The sequence below is a fragment of the Hylobates moloch genome, unplaced genomic scaffold, assembly GCF_009828535.3.
Source record: "Hylobates moloch isolate HMO894 unplaced genomic scaffold, HMol_V3 SCAFFOLD_18, whole genome shotgun sequence".
Classification (NCBI taxonomy): Eukaryota; Metazoa; Chordata; class Mammalia; order Primates; family Hylobatidae; genus Hylobates; species Hylobates moloch.
Genome location: NW_026652293.1, coordinates 46781256 through 46799004, shown reverse-complemented (window position 1 = coordinate 46799004; position 17749 = coordinate 46781256). Strand labels below are relative to the sequence as shown.

General features: G+C 37.0%; 1 protein-coding gene across 8 annotated transcripts in view; it reads right to left on the bottom strand.

The window, feature by feature from the left end:
• The window catches only part of RPS6KC1 (ribosomal protein S6 kinase C1), a 248245-nt gene that overhangs the window by 190000 nt on the left and 40496 nt on the right, over positions 1–17749 (bottom strand). For all 8 annotated transcript variants that reach the window (XR_009210687.1, XR_009210686.1, XM_032137687.2 and 5 more), the window contains one exon: positions 4366–4481. Coding sequence is in view for 5 of the 8 variants with exons in the window: in XM_032137687.2 (XP_031993578.1) it covers positions 4366–4481 (116 nt within the window). In the remaining 3 variants the exon portion in view is untranslated. The remainder of the gene's footprint in view (positions 1–4365; positions 4482–17749) is intronic.

Below are 17749 nucleotides of genomic sequence, written 5' to 3'. Positions count from 1 at the left end.
TCAGGAAACAACAGGTGCTGGAGAGGATGTGGAGAAATAGGAACACTTTTACACTGTTGGTGGGACTGTAAACTAGTTCAACCATTGTGGAAGTCAGTGTGGCGATTCCTCAGGGATCTAGAACTAGAAATACCATTTGACCCAGCCATCCCATTACTGGGTATATACCCAAAGGACTATAAATCATGCTGCTATAAAGACACATGCACACGTATGTTTACTGCAGCACTATTCACAATAGCAAAGAATTGGAACCAACCCAAATGTCCAACAACGATAGACTGGATTAAGAAAATGTGGCACATATACACTATGGAATACTATGCAGCCATAAAAAGGATGAGTTCATATCCTTTGTAGGGACATGGATGAAACTGGAAAATATCATTCTCAGTAAACTATCGCAAGGACAAAAAACCAAACACCACATGTTCTCACTCATAGGTGGGAATTGAACAATGAGAACTCATGGACACAGGAAGGGGAACATCACACTCCGGGGACTGTTGTGGGGTGGGGGGAGGGGGAGGGACAGCATTAGGAGATATACCTAATGCTAAATGACGAGTTAATGGATGCAGCAAAACAACATGGCACATGGATACATATGTAACAAACCTGCACATTGTGCACATGTACCCTAAAACCTAAAGTATAATAATAATAAAAATAAATAAATAAATACCATACCAAAAAATAAAAAAAATTTAAAAAAATTTAAAAAAAAACTTCTAAAAATAAACACAGAAGAAAATCTTCATGATCTTGGGATACTCAAAAAGTTCCTGGGTATGACAGGCATAACCCAAAAAAGAAAAAATATATATAAATTATACATCATATCAAAGTTAAAAGCTTTTGCACTTCAAATGACACCATTAAGAAAACTAAAAGGCTACAGATTGGGGAGAAAATATTTACAGATCACTTATCTGATAAGACTGTTTATACAGAATATATTCAGAACTCTTACAACTCAATGACAACCCAATCAAAAAAATGGGTAGATTTTAATGGACATTTCACCAAAGATATATTAAAAAAGCATAGGAAAACATGCTCAACATCATTAGCCGTTAGGAAACTGAAATTAATACTATGGTGAAATACCACTGCACACCTGCTAGAATGGCTACAGTTAAAAAATCAGACAATACCAAGTGTTGGTGAGGTTGTGGAACAACTGGTAAGTTCAAACATTATTGGCTATTTTCTGTTTGGAAAATAGTTTGGCAGTTTCTTAAAAACATGAACTTACCATAAGACCCAGCAATTCCTCTCCTCAGGAATCACCCAAGAAAAATGAAAACATATATCCACACAAAGATTTGTATGCAAATATTCACAGCAGCATTAGTCATAACAGCCAAAACATAGAAATATCCAAAAATGTCTATCAATTTGTCAATGAATGAAGAAAATGTGGTATTATCTATACAATGAAATAAATTTCAGCAACATAAAAGAACAAAATGCTGACACATAACATGAATGAAGCTCAAAAGCATTATGCTAAGTGAAAGAAACCTATATACATATGTTGTGAACAAAACGCTATATATATTGTGTAATTCCATGTATTTGAAATGATGGGGAAAGGCAAATCTATAGACAGAACAAGGTGGTTGCCCCAGGCTGGGGATGGAAAAGGGGATCACCATAGCAAGCAGACACAGAGGTGTGGTAATGGAAATGATCTAAAATTGAATGTTGGCCAGGCACAGTAGCTCACACCTGTAATCCCAGCACTTTGGGAGGCTGAGGCAGGCGGATCACTTGAGGTCAGGAGTTCAAAACCAGCCTGGCCAACATGGTGAAACCCTGTCTCTACTAAAAATACAAAAATTTGCCAGGTGTGGTGGCACACACCTGTAATCCCAACTACTCGGGAGGCCGAGGCAAGAGAATAGCTTGAACCCGGGAGGCAGAGGTTGCAGTTAGCCAAGATCACGCCACTGTACTCTAGCCTGGGCAACAGAGTGAGATTCTGTCTCAAAAAAAAAAAAGAATAAAAATAAAATTGGATGTTGGTGACAGGTGCAAAACTCTATAAATTTACTGAAAATCAGTGAATTGTACAATTAGTAACTGTACTAATACTAATAAATAAACAACCAGCCAGTGAAGAGTATGGGATGGAAAGGTGTAGATAAAACAAGTTTGGCAATATACTGATAATTTCTGAAACCAGGCCATGGGTCATAGAAGTTCATTATACTATTCATTCTACTCTTACGTATATGATTTTTTAAAGTCAATGTAAGCAAGTGGCTACATGGTCATTTGCATGTGGCATCATCAATGTCTCTAAAGAGAAAAATAGACTATGATACTATAGCACACCCTGTGAATTAGCTACCCCAAAACCTTCCCCACAGCCTTCATCCATGATCAGAACTAGAAAGCTAAGTGTCGCCTTCCCAGACTCTTTCAAATGAAGGATGGGCATGTGATCCAGTTCTGGCCAATGAGATGTAAGAAGGACTATCTCTAGATCATGTTTCTGGGAAAGCTTTTAAAAATTGGCATGTTTCTTTTGGCCTTTTGCCTTTCACACCTAAACCCAGAAACCTATGTCACTGATGACATTACTGAGCTCTATACCAGTCCTGGACTACCTTCCTCATTCATACTTCTTGTCAAATGAAAAATAAATACCTTTTTTTTGTTCAAGCTAATGGAATGAGTTTTTTTTTCTTGCTTGATTATCTCTATTTAAAATGACTGAATATCACTGTTCTGATATTCCCAAATCAGCATCCTGTTCCTGCCTAGCACACTGTTACAGATAGTTCTAAGATACTTTCCAAGATTAGTTTGACTTCTCCTAAACTGTCCAATCTTTCACAAACTCTGAAAATGACAGTCTCATTTCCCAGTGACTTCCAGCAACAATTACAATCAGGAATTCCCATATACAGAAGAAATACAATGAACAGGTAACTTTTACTTAAATTGTTTAAAGTCTTTAACAGGACTTCCATAATCTCTAATTTTTTTTAGCCATATGGCACGTGGTAATTTGCATGACAGCTTTTCACAATTTCTATAAAGCAACATTCTTGTTTAATAATAAAGCCTTTTTCCATAAAAACAGACTCCCTCACACATAGAAACAATTATAACAAAGAAGAGCAAAGAGCTAAATACTCTATCAATTTGACTTGGCCTTTATCCTAAAGATCTGCATAGGGCCATATGCAGAAACCACATTTATTATCTCAGCCTAATTTGCAGAATGGTGAAAAATTAAGCAACACGGTCAATCATCAGGAATGTTATTGTTACTACAAACTCTTCTATTACTATCATTATTTCTATTACTGTAAATTTGCAATATCTTTCAAAAGAACTTTCTTCAGTAGATGAAACAGATCATAAAAAATAAATTCCTGGGTGATGAAGCGCTGGCGGAAAAAAATAAATAAATAAATAATCTGTGTAGATCCACTAAAATCAGAAAAATTAAATATCCCACTATTCATACATATCACTGCTTATATAGTCTAAGAAATTTAACTTATACAAGTAAGTAGATTTTAAAGAAGTAAAAACAATTACGGCACAATCACTTAGATTTCTTTTTTTTTAGAAGGCTAACTCAATGCAACAGGGAAAATGCAGTAATTAAATACAACGATATCAACTGACAACATATACTGACTCAGTTCAAAATAAATTAGAAAATTATTATTAAAAATGGTAAAACAAAAAAAAACTTAAAATGAAAGCATTACATGTCTAGGAACTTAAAACACTAATATCCAATGATCTCCAGTAATATAATTTGCACTGGCCTGCTCTCTAAAACTGTGCAGTTTTATATTTTTGTTATATCTTTATACAAGTCAATAATAATAACAAATTTAATACAGACTTACAGGGGCTTATATTCCAAGAGTAATCTGCCACTGAAAGACACTTCAAAAAGTAAAGGTAAGTACTGAGGTTTCATGATGCTTCATTTTTTTTAATGTATTTCAATCATGACAGAGTGAGTTAAATAATCTCTAAGCTCTTTGCATCAATTTTTTAAGATCCATGCATCAAAAATACTCAGGAGTCTGAGGCAACAGGAGGCTTGAGCCCAGGAACTCAAGGCTACATTACGCCATGATCACACCTGTCAACGGCCACTGAACAACAGTCTAAGCAACAGAGCAGAACCAGTTCCTTTAAAAAAAAAAAAAAGCATAAATTTCTATACTAAAAATAGGAAATAAGCCATAAACATTATTATAGAGCTATTAATTTCTACTTTTATAGTAAATAACGAAATTCAAAAGTAAGTGGCATTTTTTTACTTTACTACGAGTTACAAAAGTATTTAATAAGATATAAAATATTTCAGAAAGACTACCAAACCTTGAAAAAGTCTTCAAGCTGTTTACTATTGTAAAGAGCAGGAATATTGGCAGAGAACTGTAGCAGGTCTTCAGCACATTGTCTTCTCTCTTCGATAACAGTTTCATCAAATCGCCCTACAATTAAATAAGAATCAACACTTAAGGGAAGAATGATCAAACACTGGTTTATGATAGTTTACGTCCACAGATCAGAAAGCAGCAGCAGGCCTATCACTTAGTTTGCTTTGCTTATTATGCAAACTTCTGAAGTCAAATCTAATCTCTACAATTAGAATCAGCAGTACTTTCAGCAGAAAAGAAAATGTTTCTGATAAAACAAGAGACAAATGTCTCAACTGATAAATAAATCGTACATTCATAATTTAGAGCCTGTCAGTTTAAGAAAGTTACCATTTAAGAAGCTGGTGATTTGAAACTAAAGTTGAAAAGAGAATTTTAAAGAAGTGAAATGGATTTCTATAGTAATCTAATACTGTAATTACTCATATAATTTTCCCTTTTCTACTCTTTTTGATTTATAAAGGGGCTGAAGAGAGGAAATTATGAAAACATCTGTATTATCAGTGGGGTCAAAAACCTCAGCTTGAAGCAAAAAGCTTTTTATGTCAAATTCCATGTGTGATGCTGTCAGCGTACATAACAGCATGCTTGTGAGAAAAAAGAACACACATACGGCACCAGTGAGTTCTGCTTTACAAGGTGATCAAAAGGTGGTTTCCATAGAATTTTTAAATGATATATACAATTTGAATGCTGATAAGACATTTTCAAATATGATCATTTTGTAGTATTCTTAGATTAGATTACCAGTTGACATTTATCATATGCCATGTATCATACTGATTGCAATAAAAAAATACAAAGTCAGAAAAGTAGCATCATCACATAAACATTTTAAGTGCCTTTGCAGAGTATTAACAGAAAACTGAGGCACAAAGAGATTCCTAGTTATATAGGCAAGGCAAGTGCCTACATGACTGGCAAGTGAAACTGAACCACTAAAATACCCTCTGCCCAGTGTGTCTCATGCTTATGGTGAAGTGTCTATTTCACGATAACTAAAAGGACCTGAGTTCAAATACCACCTCTATCATTCACTAGCTATAAAATCTTAGGCAGATTATTTCCTCATTTTTAAAATGTAGGAAATAAATAACGTACTTAAGGTTCCCAGTTCCATGCCAGGCACACAGTAAACACTTAATAGAATATCATGGTTATTTGAATCTTCAAGTTCTATCATACTGACTAAAATACAGAGCATGCTAGCAAACTTTTATTGACTGTGTGAGTGAATAACAAAAACTTTTAAAAGCTATGTAAAAATAAATAAATGTCTTACAGTGAAACGTTATCACAGATAATCTTTTTTTTTTTTTTTTTTGAGACAGAGTCTCACTCTGTCACCCAGAGTGATCACAACCTCACTGCAGCCTCAACCTCCCAGGCTCAAGCAATCCTCTCACTTCAGCCTCCCAAGGAGCTGGGACTACAGGCACATGCCACCACAGCCAGCTAATTATTTTGTAGAGAGAGGGTCTCACTACACTGCCCAGGCTAATGTCGAATTCTTGGATGCAAGTGATCCTCCCATCTAGGCCTCCCAAAGTGCTGGGATTGTACTGCAGGCATGAGCCACCGTACCCAGCCTATAACAGGAAATCTTAACAGTGGATCCATACACAACCTCTTAGGCAATGGTTCATGGATGGGCTCCACAGACAATAATCCCACAGAATTCCATGCATATATATACACAGGTGCATTTTTCTAAGGATAGGGTCTATAACCTTTATCAGTATCTTGATAGAGCCTAGGACCAAATAAAGGTCAGCAGGCAAGTAGCAGTCAATTAGAGGATTCCTAACATTCTGTATACTGCTTTACTTACTATGGAATAGGCTGTCCACTGCTATCCAAATATTTGTTCTTGCTTTCTTCCTCAATTTTTATTCAAACGGGTACATGACAGCCCAGGAAAAACAATTTGTAATTGCCAGCTTGCTTGCAGTTAGGCATAGACATAAACTAAGTTCTGGCAAATAGCATATAAACAAATTATACTGTAGCTTCCCAGAAATCTTTTTAAAAGACAAATGACATACAACCTCTCTCCCTTTCTTCTTTGTCCCTTCCCCCTTTCAAGAAGAACCACGAAGTGGAAGGTTAAAAATGACACAAACAGGGTACAGTGGCACAAACCTATAATCCCAGCTTCTCAGGAGGCAGAGGCCAGAAGGATCACTTGAGCCTAGGAGTTCAACTCAGCCTGGGCAATATAGCGAGACTGCATCTCATTAAAAAACGACAGGGAAACAAGACAGGAGCTTGGATTCCAGATCACTGTGCAGCTGCCACGCTTGAGGCTACCTCCAAATCTTTTGCCATAAGGAAGAAATGGACTTCTATCTTAAGTTTTCTCACAAATAACCAAACCCAACATAATCCATTATGCCACATTTGTTTTTGTTAGTTCTCAGTTCAAGTGCTCTCAGTTCAAGTGCAACAATTAAACTCAACCCTCCCAATAACAATATCAAATCTAAAATGACACCACTCGCTTACCTATCACTAATATTATCTAGAAACAAATCTGCAAGAACCCCAATAGGTAAAACCAATTATCTGGCTTGAAAACAATCTAAATGATTTAATCTTAGGAAAAAATCTACTGGTCAACTAAATGCTCATTATTCCTTATTTTGCCTAAATAAGAAAGTATAAATCAGTGCTTATGATTATAGTCCAATATAGTTATCCCTTAAAGGAAAAAGTAAATTCAAGTGCCTATAAATTAATATTAGTAATTGTGTAAACATCTAAAAGCTTAGAACAGTAACCCAGAAAATGCACACATTATTTTATGCTTCGACCCACTAGACTACCTGAGAATATCTTTAAATGCATTAACTACTTGTTGAGAAATCTTAATGGAAGTCTTCTTAATATTTAATAGTACCCTAAAAAGATCTTATTTCTATCTGAAACAAATACAAAAAAAAATTTGGAGGCTTTCATCTTCCCCGTTAAGCTAAAGTAAAACACTTAAGCAATGGAATAAATGTCAAAAGCATATCTTCTTATACTTCTATTGATTTATTGTTTCTATTCCACTAAACTTTGACAAGCAGATATGAATTGAGACATTTTTTTCAGAGTAGTGCACAACCAAAAATAAAGGGTTATGCATTAAATAAGCTTCAATTACATTGAATCCTATTATCAGAACAAATACGATAAAGGAACATGCTCATTTCTTTGTTCCTAAAATACTTCAGAATAACAACAGAAGAATGGTGAATGGTATTAAGTGGGCAAAGGACATGAACAGACAGACACTTCTCAAAAGAAGACACACAAGCAGCCAACAAACATGAAAATATGCTCAACATCACTGATCATTAGAAAAATGCAAATCAAAACCATAATGAGACACCACCTCATGCCAGTCAGAATGGCTATTAAAAAGTCAAAAAATGACAGATGCTGGCGAGGTTGCACAGAACAGGGAATGCTCATAAACTGCTGGTGGGAGTGTAAATTAGTTCAGCCCTCATGGAAGGCATGTTTGAGATTTCTCAAAGAACTAAAATAAAATTACCATTTGACCCAGCCATCCCATTACTGGGTATATACCCAAGGGAAAACGAATCATTCTACCAAAAAGACACCTGCATTCTCACGTTTATCATAGCGCTATTCACGATAGTAAAGACATGGAATCACCTAGGTGCCCATCAACAGTGGACTGGATAAAGAAAATGTGGTACATATACACCATGGAATACTATATGGCCGTGAAAAAGAATGGAATAATGTCCTTTGCAGCAACATGGATGCAGGTGGAGGCCATTATCCTAAGTGAATTAACACAGGAACAGAAAACCAAATACCACATGTTCTCACTTATAAGTGGGAGCTAAACACTGGGTACACATGGACACAGAGATGGGCAAAACAGACATTGAGAACTTCAAAAGTGGGGATGGAAAGAAGGAGATAACTGTTAAGAAACTATCTATTGGGTACTATATTCATTATTTGGGTGGTAAGTTCATTTGAAGCCCAGATCTCAACACCACACAATATACCCAGGTAACAAAACTGCACATGTACCTGCTGAATCTAAAATAAACTAATGTTTTCCCATTTCCTGATAATAATAAAATTTTTAAGAGACCATTAACACATGAATAGACAAACAACTGACTGGGAGAAAACATTTGCAAAACATCAAACTACTGGTGTCTAAGATATACAAAGAACCCACACCCACAAAATAGTCAAAAGATGTAAACAGATACTTCAAAAAGAAAGGATATATGAGTGGCTAATAAGCATGTGAACAAATCTTTAGCCAATTAGTCATCAGGAACTGAAAGTTAAAACCACAATAAGATACCATTACACATGCCCCAGAATGGCTAAAATTAAAAAGGCTGATAACGCCCAATGTTGGTAAGAGTGTGAAGCAGCCAGAAATTTCATACATTGTTGATGGGAATATCAAATGATACAAGCACTTTTGGAAAGTCTCTTAGTTCCTTATAAAATAAAACATACACCTATCTTATGATCCAGAAATTATATTCCTAGGTATTTACCCAAGAGAAACATATGTCCATAGAAAGATGTTTATTGTAGATTTACTTAAAATTGCTCCAAACTGGAAACATTCCAGGTGCCCATTGACAGGACAGTGGATAAACAGACTGTGGTACATTTAAACTAAACAGCAATAACAAGGAATGAACCTCTGATGAACACAATAGTATGGATGAATCCCAAAAACATGCTGCAGGAGGGAAGCCAGACATGAAAAGTTTGTACAGCGTGATTCCATTTAAAATCCAGGATGTACAAAACTAATATATAGTAGAAAAAGTTCCTTCTGGGTAGCTTGAGGGCAGGGATTGACAGGGAAGGGACAAGAAGCAAACTTTTAGTTTTTGGTAATGTCCTATCTTGATAGGGGTTTGGGTTATACAGGTATATGCTTGTCACACATACCAATGGGATACTTAAGATTTGTGCATTTAACTGTGTGTAAACTTATCTAAACAAAATGTAAACAAATATTGAACTCTTATTAATGACAATATGTTAAAGTATATATGGGTGAAAGACACTGGTATCTGCACTTTATGCTGAAATGCATAAAAACAAGACAGATTATGGAAAGATGTATGATAAGGAAAATATAGCAAAATGTCACTGTCCACATCTTTCAACTTGTCTATATGCTTGAAAATTTTCACAATAAAATGTTGCGTAAATAAAGTCTACTACAAAGAAAAAAACAGTACTCATAGCATAAATGAAAAAACACAGATGAATTTTAATGAAATAACTTCTAGAACTAATACATTTAATAAAGACAACCTAATTTGAAAATTTTCAAAAAAGTAGCAGCAAGATTCAACAGTCATCCTAATGGCAGACAATAACCTTGCAACCATTCTCTACTTGTGTATCCTTCAACATAATCAAAATTTCACTTGAAAGGCTGTAACAACATGATAAATCATAATCAGGTGCTTCTCCTACTACAGCTTTGAATTTCGTAGTACCAATGTTTATTTTCCTGTGAACAGAGTAGAAAAATTATAGGTAAACATAGAAAATGCAAAACAAATTTTTCCCGAGGTTTACAGTGCAATATTATATACCTCATCTTACTGAATTTCAATTACTGCTCTCCACAGATACTGCATTTTTTTACAAATTGAAGATTTGTGGCAACATTTTTCCAACAGCATGTGCTCACTTTATGTCTCTGTGTCACATTTTGGTAAATGTCACAATCAACAATCAAACTTTTTCATTATTATTATATCTGTTGTAGTGATCTATGATCAGTAATCTTTGGTACTGGCATTTGCAATACAATAACATTGTTTTGAGGCACCACAAACCACAAGAATATAAAACGCAAACTTAGTTGATAGATGTTGTGTGCGTTCTGACTGCTCCACCAACCAGCTGTATCCAATCTCCCTTTCCTCAGGCCTCTGTATCCCCTGAGACACAACAATATTGAAAGTACGCCAATTAACCTCTACAATGGCCTCTAAGTGTTCAAGTGAAAGGAAGAGTTATACGTGTCTCAATTTAAATCAAAAGCTGGAAATAAGGCAAGGTGCAGTGACTTACACCTATAATCCCAATACTCTGAGAGGCTGAGGCAGGCTGATCAGTTGAGCCCAGGAGTTTGAGACCAGCCTAAGTAATACGGTGAAACCCCGTCTCTACAAAAAAAAAAAATTAGCCGGGCATGGTGGCACACGCCTGTAGCATGCCTGTAGTCCCCTGTAGTCCCAGATATTCAGGAGGCTGAGAAGGGAGGACTGCTTGAGTCCCAAAGTTCAAGACTGCAGTGAGCCATGATCGCATCACTACACTCCAGCCTTAGAAACAGAGCAAGACTCGGTAAGGAAGGCATAACACAAACCAAGAAATGTTGAAAGTTAGGCCTCTTGCACCAGTTAGCCAAGTTGTGAATACAAAAAACAAGTTATTGAAAGAAATTAAAAGTGTTACTCCAGTGAACACATGAATGATAAGAAAGTGAAGCAGCCTTATTGCTGATATGGAGAAAGTAAACCAGCCCCAACATTCCCTTAAACCAAAGCATACTCCAGAGCAAGGCCCTAACTCTCTAATTCTAAGAAGGCTGAGAGAGGTGAAGAAGCTGCAAAAGAAAAGTTGGAAGCTAGCAGAGGTTGGTACATGAGGTTTAAGGAATGAAGCCATCACCATAACATAAAAGTGCAAGGTGAAGCAGCAAGGGCTGATCTGTAGAGGCTGCTTCAAGTTATACAGAAGATCTAGTGAAGATCATTGATAAAGATGGCTACACTAAAGAACAGATTTTTAATGGAGACAAAACAGCCTTCTTTTGGAATAAAATGCTTTCCAACACTTTCATACCTAGAGAGAAGTCATGCTTGGTTTCCACACTTGGAAGCACAGGCTGACTCTTCTGTTAGAAGCTAATGCAGCTGGTGACTTTAAGTTGAAGCCAATGCTTACTGACCATTCTGAAAATCCTAAGGCCTTTAAGAATTAGGCTAAATCTACTCTGCCTGTGTTCGATCAACAGAAAAAGCCTCGATGACAGTACATCTGTTAATAGCATGGTCTACCGAATATTTTAAGACCACTGTTGAGATCTATTGCACAGAAAAAAAGATTCCTTTCAAAAAAAATTTTTTTGAGACAGAGTCTCATTCCGTCCTAGGCTGGAGTGCAGTGGCGCGATCTCAGCTCACTGCAGCCTCCGCCTCCCAGGTTCAAGTGATTCTCCCATCTCAGTAGCCAGGATTACAGATGCACACCACCATGCCTGGCTAACTTTTGTATTTCTAGTAGAGACGGGGTTTCACCATGTTGGCCAGGCTGGTCTTGAACTCCTGACCTCGTGATCCACCCACCTTGGCCTCCCAAAGTGCTGGAATTACAGGTGTGAGCCACTGCGCCCTGCCCTTTCAAAATATTATTGCTCACTGACAATGAATCTGGTTCACTCGAAGCTCTGGGGAGATGCACAAGGAGATTAATGATGTTTTCATGCCAGCTAACACAACATCAATTCTGCAGTCCATGGGATCAAGGAGTAATTTTGTACTTTCAATCCTCCTTATTTACCTATATATTTCTGTGTGTATATAACATATACAAGCCACTCCCTCACCCCCAATTACCCAACAATGGTTTATTATTTATTTAAGAAATATATTTCATAGGCTATAGATGACATACAAGTGATTCCTCTCATAGATCTAAGCAAAGTAAGTTGAAAACCTTCTGGAAAGGATTCACCATCCTAGATGCCATTGACAACATTTGGGGGAAGGTAAAACTATCAACTTTTTTTTTTCTTTGATACAGTGTCTCATGCTGTCACCCAGGCTGGAGTGCAGTAGCACAATCTCAAATCACTGCAACCTCTGCCTCCCGGGTTCAAGCAATTCTCCTGCCTCAGCCTCCCGAGTAGCTGGAATTATAGGCATGTGCCACCATGTCCGGCTAATTTTTCACCATGTTTGCCAGGCTGATCTCGAACTCCTGACCTCAAGTGATCCACCCATCCTGCCCTCCCAAAGTGTTGGGATTATAGGCATGAGCCACCACGCCCAGCCAACATTAATAAGATTTTAGAAGTTGATTCTAACCCTCATGGATGACTTTGAGGGGTTCAAGACTTCAGTGGAGGAAGTAACTGCAGATGTGGTAGAAATAGCAAGAGAATGAAAACTGGAAGAGGAGCCTGAAGATGTGACTGAATTGCTGCAATCTCATGATAAAAGTTAAATGAACAAAGTGTTGCTTCTTATGGACGAGCAAAGAAAGTGGTTTCTTGAGGAGTCTACTCCTGGTGAAGATGCTGTGAACACTGTTGAAATGACAACAAAGGATTCTCAATGCCACATACACTTAGTTGATAAAGCAGTCACAGGATTTGAGAGGACTGACTCCAATTTTGAAAGAAGTTCTACTGTTGGTAAAATGCTATCAAACACCATCACATGTTACAGAGAAATCTTTTGTGAAAGGAAGAGTCAATGGATACAGCAAATCTCATTGCTGTCTTATTTTAAGAAATTGCCACAACTACCCCAACTTTCAGCAACCACCACCCTGATCAGTTGGCAGCCATCAATATGGAGACAAGACCCACCACGAGCAAAAAGACTACCACATACTGAAGGCTCAGATGAAAATTAGCATTTTTAGCAATATAGTATTTCTTAATTAAGGTATGTACATTTTTAAGACATAGTGCTACTGCACACTTAATAGACTACAGTACAGTATAAACACAACTTTTGTATGTACTAGGAAACCAAAATATTCTGTGTGACTCACTGTATTGTGATGGTCTGAAACCAAATCTGCAATATCTCTGAGGTGTATCTACATATTTCTGTGTGTGTATAATATACATAAGCCACTATCCCACCCCCAATCACCCAACAATGGTTTATTAAAAGCTGTGGAGGGGAGGGAATTAAATCCAAACATTCTAACTAAGCTCATTAATCACTAAAAATAAAGCCTCTCTGTTTGATTTATAAGCTGTCTCTGGAATCTTCCCTATGTTGTTTTTACTATTTAGAAGAACTCCTAAATAGCAGCGTTTACAACTTTTTTAAAATGCACATTAGTCATCAAAAGCTAGTTCATGGAACTAAAACTTATCCTTGACCAGCATGAAATTATCTAGAAAAGCTTAATGCTGATGATTCTTAACTATATCAAAAGTTCATTCACAGAGTAAAAAGAGAGAGGTCAAGATTCTCTGGATTAAATTCTCTCTAGCCAAACGGCACCAGGAACACACTTGTAGTTAAACAAGCTGAATTTATTACTTCTTACAACTAAAAGAATACATACCATTGAGAACACTGGGGCATTTCACCAAGAGGGTATCAGAAAGGACTTACAGGGCTTTGGCTTGTATTAGGGAAGGGTTCAAGGAAGTGGGGTTCTGCCCTGGATTGGACGCTGTCAGGAAGTGGAGGTAATTCTATGATTCTTTCAATTCTATGATTCTATGATTTTTTAATATATCTTACTATGAAGCAGGAAAAATGAAGCAAGGCTAAGGTTATGATTTATAAAGAAGCAGTAGTCATTCATTGTAACCAGAATGAGGATATTTGATCATTTTTGTGACTTGAACAATGTTTATGTTTTTGTCTGTGTTCAGACATGACTACAGGATGGTCTTGTTTTTGTCGTCATCCAAGGACACGGAGTGATCTTGTCTAATGTTCATGTTCTATGAAATTGTTTATGTTCAATAGGAGAACAACACAGCCTAATTGTGAATTCCAGGCCAACTCTAAGAAACACCAAGGTCAAACCAATATAGTGCCTGGCCAGTTCTTAGCTATTGGGAGCTGCCTGTCTCTTTCTCACAGGAAGTCATACTCTGATGACAGATACAACAAAACAAACAACAAACAATGATCTATTCATGAGAAAACAATCAGACAGATATAGCTAGTGAAACCGACAAAACTATTGTTCTACGCTCTTTAAAAATGTCAGTGTTATGAAAAACCAAAAAGAAAAAAAATAAGAACTATTCTGGATTAAAGAAACCAAGAGAGGCATGATTATGAATCAAAAAAAAAAAAGCTAAAAAGGACATTTCAAGGACAACTACAGAAATCTGAAGATGGACTGGCTATTTTATAATATTGCATCAATGTTAAATTTCATAGGTGCAATATGGTATTATGACCATAGCAGAAATATGGGGAGTAGGGATGAAATATCATGATGTCTGCATTTTATTCTCAAATGGTTCAGGAAAAAATGAGAGACACACACATAGAGACAGAAATGCAGAAAATGTGGCAAAATGTTAACAATCCATGAATTTGGAAAAAAAGGTATATATATATGTGTTCACTATACTATTCTCGGGGCGGGGGGAGCATAAATTTGAAATGTTGTCAATTTAAAAAAAAATGGAGAAAAATACATGAGTTAAGTGCTATACTGATGAGATGAATAACCAGGAAGGGTAAACAGCTAACTCAGCTGAAAAGAAACATGGCAAACTTCCTAGAAGAGATATCTTCTGAAAGGCTAACCAGAAACTTCACAGTGGAGCAACACAAAACTAAAGAAGGAGACACAAGAGAGAAGGTATGTTAGAGGAAAGGTAAACTCACTGAGCAACAGATACTAGCTAACACTAGCTGACGTGCATCTAGCATGGAGCTAAATATTATACAGATATAACTGTCAGAACAGTAAGGTATTATCCTTACCTTACCAGTAAGAAAACTAGACTCAGATGTTAATTTGTATAAGATCACACTGGTAGTAAATAGTTAACAGAAGATATGGGTCTAAATCTATCTGACTGCAAAAAAATAAGTACTTCTCACCATACCATTAGAACAATAACTACATCAGCTCAATGATATGTAAAATTACAAGAGGACTCCTTTGCTGCTGAAGTTTACTTACTAATGTAAGAGGACCTATAAAAAGGTAGATGATTGGCTGGGTGCAGTGGCTCACACCTGTAATCCCAGCACTTTGGGAGGCTCAGGCGGGCGGATCACCTGAGGTCAAGAGTTTGAAACCAGCCTGGCCAACATGGTGAAACCCCGTCTCTACTAAACTACAAAAATTAGCCGGGCATGGCAGCAGGCACCTATAATCCTAGCTACTCAGGAGGCTGAGGCAGGAGAATCTCTTGAACCCAGGAGGTGGAGGTTTTGGTGAGCCGAGATGGCGCCACTGCACTTCAGCCTGGGTGACAGAGCGAGACTCCGCCTCATTTAAAAAAAAAAAGTAGATTATTAACCAACAATTCCTTCCATACAACCACAACTGCTGCCTACAAGGTTCATTACAGTTATCAAATATTACAAATGGACTCTACCATTTATTAAAAGAGATAAATTGCTTACTTATTAAGATTAATATGAAACTTTCATTCTGTAATATGGAAGGATGTGGAGAAAAGTTTAAGACAATCCATTAGCAGCTGATAATAACAGCTAAGAACTTCAACCAATTTAAAAGCCACTCTCTTTCACCCAGTGACAAGCTTCTTTTTTAAGAAGCTAGCTATGTATCCTCCAACATTAAAGATAAATGTGTTAAATTCCACAGTATAGAAAGTGCAATGCAAAAAGTAAAAATATCCTTCCTACCACTCCCTCAGAGGTTACATACACTATACAAATGGGTATAGGTATGATTCATATATGTTTATTTACACATACACAGGATCTTACTAAACATCATTATATGCAATATTCATTTTGTCTAGCTTAAAAACATATCTGGACATTGTTCCATACAAGTGTATTTCTTTTTTTTGAGACGGAGTCTTGCTCTGTCACCCAGGCTGGAGTGCAGTGGCACAATCTGGGCTCACTGCAAGCTCCGCCTCCCTGGTTCAAGCAATTCTCCTGCCTCAGCCTCCTGAGTAGCTGGGACTACAGGTGCCCACCACCACGCCTGGCTAATTTTTCATATTTTTAATAGAGATGGGGTTTCACCGTGTTAGCCAGGATGGTCTCGATCTCCTGACCTTGTGATCCACCCACCTCGGCCTCCCAAAGTGCTGGGATTACAAGCATGAGCCACCAGGCCCAGCCCATACAAGTGTATTTCAAACAGCCCCAGAATCCTATTACTTGGCTAAATTATGGCACATCCATACAATCACAGATTGAGAAACATTCAATTTTCAGTTTTCTTCTACTGAATATAATGCTGCAATGAACACCCTGTGTATGTGTATATATGTGTGCACGTGTGTTCTCTATGAGTCATCCACAGACTGCAGTTGGTCCCTGCAGGGCCTTTCAGGCAATCAGCAAGGTCAAACCATTTTCATAATAATACTACAAAAGCAGTTGCATTTTTTTACTGCACTAACATTTGCACTGATGATCTAAAGGCAATGGTAATAAAACTGCTGACCTCTTGGCATGAAATCAAGGCAACAGCACCAAACTATACTTACTCGTAATCATTATATTCCTTACTGTCACTCACTCATATTAAAAAAAAAAGAAAGAAATGTAATGCCAGTTTCACTTAGAATGTCCTTGATAAAGCAGTAAAAATTATTAACTTTATTAAATCTCAACCCTTGAGAACATTAATTTTTTAAATTCTGTGAAATGAAACAAACTATAACTTCAGATTTTGATATTTGACAGACATTTTCTCAAATATAAACAACTGGGCCTAACAATTCAAGGAAAATAACCAACAGTATTGTTATCAATGATAAAATTCAAGCCGTCAAACCACTGTGAGCTTGACAGCTTCCCAATACTTTAAAATTTTTTCCTTAGAAATCTGTGATGATATTAATGATTTTTAACACTGTATAATAAAATGGGTAAGCATTTACAAAATCTGCATAATTCAGAAAACCAATATTTTTAAATGACCAATACATGATGTTACAAACTCATGCCCAGGTAAAAGATACATTCAAATCTAAGACAGACCAATGGAGTGTAATGTAACAAAGTACCAAAGGTTCATTTATAGGGTTCTGATTCCACAGTGCAACTAGCCTTTATGAAATTACCACACATCAAGTTTTGGTGTATCAAAGAATACCTTTAATTATCTGAAAAAGGTATTAAAACACTCCTCCCAAGCCGGGCACGGTGGCTCACCCCCGTAATCCCAGCACTTTGGGAGGCTAAGGCAGGCAGATCACGAGGTCAGGAGATCAAGATCATCCTGGCTAACACAGTGAAACCCCGTCTCTACTAAAAATACAAAAAAAACATTTACTGGGTGTGGTGGCTGGCACCTGTAGTCCCAGCTACTCGGGAGGCTGAGGCAGGAGAACGGCATGAATCCAGGAGGCAGAGCTTGCA